At 35.3% G+C, this 6,581-nt stretch overlaps 1 protein-coding gene across 1 annotated transcript; it reads right to left on the bottom strand.

The window, feature by feature from the left end:
• Window positions 1-5,289: 5,289 nt before the first annotated feature.
• Window positions 5,290-5,784, bottom strand: LOC131856605 (uncharacterized). Its single transcript, XM_059208448.1, has one exon. It carries the CDS (start codon window positions 5,782-5,784, stop codon window positions 5,290-5,292), a length of 495 nt encoding a protein of 164 aa, XP_059064431.1.
• Window positions 5,785-6,581: the final 797 nt, after the last annotated feature.

Genomic DNA, 6,581 nt, shown 5'->3' with positions numbered 1-6,581 from the left:
ATAAAAGGTAATAAGAGTAAGATATTATTAGCTATTGCAAATCTTATGATGAGTCCCATAGAAGAGAACTCCAGGAAACCCTTAAATGAAATAAAGTTAGTCGTTAGTAATAGACAAGTTTTCCAAAATTCATTAGAAACAACCAAGCATAATAACAATGGGCCTCTGGATTTTCCTTTCAAAATGGTATTTTCAAAAAAAAAAGTAAAAGAATAATCAAAATGGATCCGTTGTATTAGACAAAAACTCGCCAGATCTAGCTTGTAGATGCATATTGACCTAAAAATTCATTCACAAAACCTCTAGAAAAACTCTCAGAGATGAAGAAACCCTCCCGACAATGCAGAAGAGAGAGACGAAGAAATATATCGAAGGTCAAAAGGATGAGATGATCAACTTAGGGTTTCTTTTCCCTAATATGCCATAGAATTTAGGCATTTTGTGCCTTTTCATTTTAAAATATATTTTCCTAATACCCCTGTAGGTGTTATTTTTGCCTAGCATCGCATTTTTGTATAATCGTACTCATTAAGTGATTTATAATCAATCACTTAATAAATGTTATTGATGTAAATAAAATTCATGTAGTGGTGAATTATAAACCACTTAGTGAAAATTATTTGTTGAACAAATGATGACATGTGTAGCCAAATGCCAATGATGCAACTAAGAAAATAATGACAAGTGCTTAGTCAAAAGGAGGGATAAGAATAAAGTTCATGACATGTGCCAGGTGTATAGGGAGGTGTCATGGCAAGTGCTAAGTTTATAGGGCTCATGTGCCAAAGATATAGGGAGGTTGGAGAGGTGGCAACACATTTGGAGAGGATCTAGGAACTTTTTTTTAGTGGCATTTTGAGGGTATCAAGTGCTTTTTGAAGAGTCGTCATGTTTGACATGGTCAAACTTGACTTTTTCACCCTTTTGGAGCTCATTTTGAGGAAATATAGTGGCTAGATTTTAGGGTTTTTAGTTGCATTCCACCATGGAGGTTGGGACTCCTATTATTTTGTAATTGCTTGAGAAAAGCATAAGTATGGTCTTAACTTTTTTTTTAAAGTTAGTTATTGTCATTCACTAGCATTATTGTAATTCATTTTGAGAGTTCTTTGTTGTAGAAAGAGAGATTTGTAACTCATGTTTCCAGATTTGTATATCAGACTACCTTTTAAGATTAATAGATAAATGTTTCTTTATTTCATTTTTTGTCATATTGTATGCACTTGAGTGATTCAACATTGATATTTGTGAAGTTTTTCTTTTCCTTGTAGTCATGTTCAATTATTAAGCATCTTTTTCAGAGAGAGTATACTTTGTTATAGGTTTTTATGAGTTGTGTTATGTTACAGTTGTTCAAGTTGTGAGGTTTACTTCTTCCTTCTTGATTAAATGCATTAAAGTCCTTCTTGTAGAGTGTCTATGCAAGTATATGCATTGTTAATTTGTGCAACTTAGTTTTTCTATTAGTTAAAATTGTGTCATTGCTAATGCTAATTTTATAAATTGGGACAGTATAATTTGGTGCATCACCTGTTAGTTTGTAGGTTTGATTAATGCAATCCTTCTTCCTCTTTTCTCAGTAAGATCATTAGAGTAGTTATTTTTAGGTGAAGCCCATAAGAACCAAATTTCTCTAGAGGCTCACTCCAAGTTTAGGCAACCCATATGCCTAGGAGTGCTCCCATGTGTCACAAACCTGCTGAGTTGATAGCTTAGCAAATGGGTGTAGGTTTAGGTGACAACAATTCTAATGGACTCAAATTATAAAATGCATAAAATGACATGCTATAGCCACATGGGCTTTCTCATTATATTAATCTGTAGTCAAAGCCACAATATGCACTGTTGGGACTATCTTTTGAAAAAAAATCATTGTGCCTTCTTTGTTCAAAATATTAACTTTCCTATAATGTTTTAGAAAGTGTAACTCTATATGCGCACCATAAATCCAATTCTCCATTTTTCCATTCAAGAAGATATTTTGGAATTTTGTGGATTTTGGTAGTACAACTTCTCATGGTAATAACTTTCGATCCAATCTTTAGATTTTCAGCTATCATTCATTGTTGGAAATCTCTTGGGGAAAATTTGTCCACAAAATGTAACCATTAGGGAAAATTTTGATTTTTGACTAATTTTCAAGCCCATCCAAAGCCTCTAGGTGCCTCAAATTTAAGGTTGAACATTTTTACAAATATTTTGAAAAATCAAAATATTAATGTCTCACAAATGACAAATGATAATGAAGTGATTTATTCACCTTTAGCTTCTTTTCATGATTCACAAGATCAGTGTAATTTTCTATGTCCATATGTGTATAAATGCCAATTTATTAAAAGTAGTAACTATCATTTTTAGCCCTTATTTGAAAAAGAAACAATTTTTTTTATTGCAAGATTTCTCTTACACCCTAGATGCTCATACAGAATAGACCATCACATAAGTATGTTAGAAAATATATGTGTTTAAACCATTATGGCATTAAAGAAAGTAGAAATGTAATGTGTTATAAATAGCCAAGGGCATCTTAAACCAGGTAATAGGTTTTGAGTCCAATTGGTTTGGGCACTATATCCCTCTTGGGCTTGCTAATGTTCTTCAAAATAGTCCTATGGTTTTATCTTGTAATTCTTCTATAAATTTAATCTTGGTTAAGAGGTTTTACAACTTGATTTGTAGGTTGTAGAAGTAATGAAGTAATGTAGGAACTCAAAGAGAGAAGTTGTATCAATATAAGCCATTTTTTCTCATAGAGGAAAATTTGTAATCATGCATCATCACCATTGCCACATGGATAATATAGCATCATATAGAATACATCCATGAGGGAGTATTAATTTATCTATAAAGGCCTTTGTGAAATTGACCCATGGGATAAAAATTCAAGGCGTTCCAATTTTATAAAGAAAATGACCAACATTTTAATCTAACTTTTCAACTTGAATCACTAAAAATGACATCTATGTTCTAAATTTTAAATTGATATAAACTAGAACGAAATATAGATTTTTCATTTTTTTTTTTTTTTTCTGATAAAAGTGGACCCGCCACTAAACTTATATTTTATTAGATTTAAAAGTTGAAAATACATAACGGGTTCAAAGGGCATACCAGCAGGAAAGAACCTGCAAGAAAACCTCTAGTTGTGGCCCGAAAAAAGAAAAACACTAAAATTTAGATCCCATATATCCAATTACAAAACTGAGTTTGATCACCCACCCATTACAGAGCTTTATCAGAATATACTTGGCATCGACCAAAAAACCCCATATACCCATTACATACTTGATATAAACACCCTCCCCTTACATGATTCTTTGAAGATGGCTAACATTTTCCATATGATCCAAAAAGAGTTTTGAAGAATAAATTTGTAGAAAAGGGGAAGACAGCACACTTCCATGCTTGAAAAATATTTTGTAGTACCTGCCCAACATATAACCAGTAGGTGTGTAGACAAAAAACCATCCCTTATGTCCTTCAAATAGCAATATTGCATGTCAAAAGATGAAAGAACCATATGGAAGCATAACCTTGCACAAAAAACCTATGGGCAAAACCTATTACTCTCAAAACAGAGACCCTAGAGCATGTTGTCATGTAAATGAGGACCATGAGCTAGGCCCTTCTAATGGTGGAGAGGAAGGAGGCACCATCTATATGGGAGGAATCCAAACTGGCATAGCTTGAACATTAGCCAATGCTTCTAAGAGGAAATGTAATCCTGCAAAAACATTAACCACTGCAGCCAAAACATCTAGAGATATATGATCTAAAAGAGTTGCCAATTGAAATAGTGTGTCATCATATATGTTAGATATAAGCCCATTCCTTAAAACTGAAAGGAGTTCCCCATACCACCCTGAGGATAATAACTGAGAACGAGAAATAAAACCAGCATATGCAAAATTACCAAAATCAAAGCAGTAATTAGAAAGAGCATTATCCAAATCAATCGAAGAGTAAACGTGTGGGTTGAAAAATGCATCACAAATTGCCCTAACCATAGCAGGATCCAAAAGCACATCCATACATACAATGAGAAACCGAGATGCAATAACAATAAGGAAGCAACCTGGATTATCCACAAGCCATCGCTTTCCCAAAACTTTGCGAATAGCCAGAGAAAAATCCACTGAATGAATTTGAAACAAACGCCTGAGCTTCTCATCGTCCAAAACAAAAGAGTCTTGAAAATCATAGTGCTTGCAGGGCAATAGAATGCGATAACCCACTGATTCCATCAGAAAAGAAAATGCAAAGCCAGGAGAGCCGAAGGGAATTAAAAGAACCCAATGCCATCATAAGACAGTAATAGCAACGACGAGAGGATGACACTAATAAAAAATGATGTCATTATCCAAGCCGCCACCCTAAGCAAATAATGATGATAATTTCAAAGCAGCTCAGTACCAAGAAAGCAAGAGAGAAAAGCTGCCATCTTATTACACAATGATGGCAAAGCCCATGCGAAGCCTAAGCCAGCCAAGCAAATTAATGACTCAAGATATCCACATGAACAAAATTACTGCAAGGATCCCCAAACTTTGCCACGTTGATGAAAACATGGAGAAACAAGAACCATGCATACAATAAAGGAGATAAACCAATTATAAAACTTATGAGGGAAGGATTAACCACGTACAAGAAATAACTCCCCCATACCCCAAACTTACAAACATTACTTTCAATAATGACACCCTGTATGGCAAAAAAATTGAAGTGCATTCCTATGATTTAAACTTCCAGCCATCGTACATAGACAAGCTTATTGCACATGAGGAAGAAACAAAGACACTTGAAAGTGATACCAAAGAGTAAAGCACAATAAAAAATGATTTCCAAACACCATAAGACCATTCGGAAAAAGGAAGCAAAATCCTAGAGCCAATAGCATTTATAGATTTGAGAACAATCACCCATAGTTAAAATCAAAAAGCCAAAAAATGCCCCAACCTGCTGCCTGACCCAGATATACCTCCGCAACATAAGTAACTCATGAGTTAAAAAAAACCTCTCCAATCCTCGAAGAAGATACACACATTAACATCTACCCCGAGAACAGAGATGTATAAGTACTTCAAATGCAGAAAGAAGTAAAGGCTCCTCTCAGCACAAAAAGAACTGATACCGACTGTACTGGGTAGAGGATAATATGAATATTTCAATGAGAAATGAAGATAAAGAGAAGGCACAGATTCAAATGTATTGCCAGTTGCCTTGCTGCCTCCCCAATCCTCAAGAAGTACATATATTACCTTCTAACCCGCTACAAATTTGAGAAAATTATTATTTGGGAAGAGGCAAAAACTCGGGGAGGACATCATGAGGAATGTCATCTTTTTCCACAATCTTATGAAAAGCAGCCGAATCGATTGCCAAATTAGCCAGGAAATCTGCCAATTTGTTCAATTCTCGAAAACAATGAGATAACAAATAGGTATCAAAGAAAGATAATTTCTTCAAAATGTGGTCAATTAAATACTTCAAGTGCCAACAATTGTTTTTACAATTCAAAACACTTTGGATAACAACCATTGAGTCCCCCTGAATGTGAAGATGTTTTATCCCAAGAGAAATAGCCATGTCAATTCCGAGTAACAGAGCTTGACATTCAGCAAAGTTGTTTGACTGAGACCCAAGGGTATGACACTGAGCTAATATTAAGACTGCATTGTGATCTAGAATAGCCATACCATCCCCTGCCATACTCAGATTCCCCCTGGAAGCACCATCAAAGTGGATTTTATAATGACCCAGAGGAGGAGGAACCCAGGTAGCCATGATTCTCTTATTTTTGAGAGCCATACCCTTTGAAATTGACCCATGGGAGGGAATAATAGACAAAGATTTCCACGTTCTTGTGATCATGCCATCCCAATGGGAGAAGGATGTCAAATGGTCTAAATTCTTATGAATATATGACAGAGCCACCTCTGAGATAGAAGCCTCTATCTTAACCAATATGTCAGACAGCAACGAGGATGATTGTTTGAAGATCCTATCATTTCTCTCTAGCCATATGTTCCAAACAATGATCGATGGAGCTATTATCCAAAGACATGCATAAAAAGAATAAGGGAACAAAAGAGGCCAAGCTCTAAAGTGTGAGAGGAGGTCCCCACTAGTAACAAAAGAGAGGCCTAACTTCTCAAAGAACCAATTCCAACATCCTAAAGCAAACTCACAATGAAGAAAAAGATGAGATGACAATTCCAATTTTTGATTACATAAAACACAAGGAAAGACAATAGATAAACCCATCCTATCCAATCTCATCCCAGTAAGAACCCTGTCTTGCACAGCAAGCCATGAAAAGGCTCCAGCCTTTGGTAGGCATGCAGGAAGCCAAATAATTTGTAAGGCCAAGAAGAGAGATCCTTGCCCAACATAAGGGAATTATAGCCATCTTTTACTGAATACTTTCTAGTAGAATTCTTGGTCCAAATCAGCTCATCATCAAGTTCAGACAAGATGATTGTTCTGTTTCTAAGAGTAGAATAAAAATCTTCTTTAAGACTAGAACTAATAGGAATAAAATCAATCGACTTCCACTGGGCCAACACCATATTGCCATCGTG

Source organism: Cryptomeria japonica, chromosome 7 (genome assembly GCF_030272615.1).
Source record: "Cryptomeria japonica chromosome 7, Sugi_1.0, whole genome shotgun sequence".
Classification (NCBI taxonomy): Eukaryota; Viridiplantae; Streptophyta; class Pinopsida; order Cupressales; family Cupressaceae; genus Cryptomeria; species Cryptomeria japonica.
Note: the sequence above shows the minus strand (reverse complement) of the source record. Positions and strands in the feature narration are given on the sequence as shown.

Excerpts from the sequence above, each read along its gene's own strand:
- LOC131856605 (XM_059208448.1), bottom strand. The coding sequence starts at position 5,784 with ATGGCTACCTGGGTTCCTCCTCCTCTGGGTCATTATAAAATCCACTTT.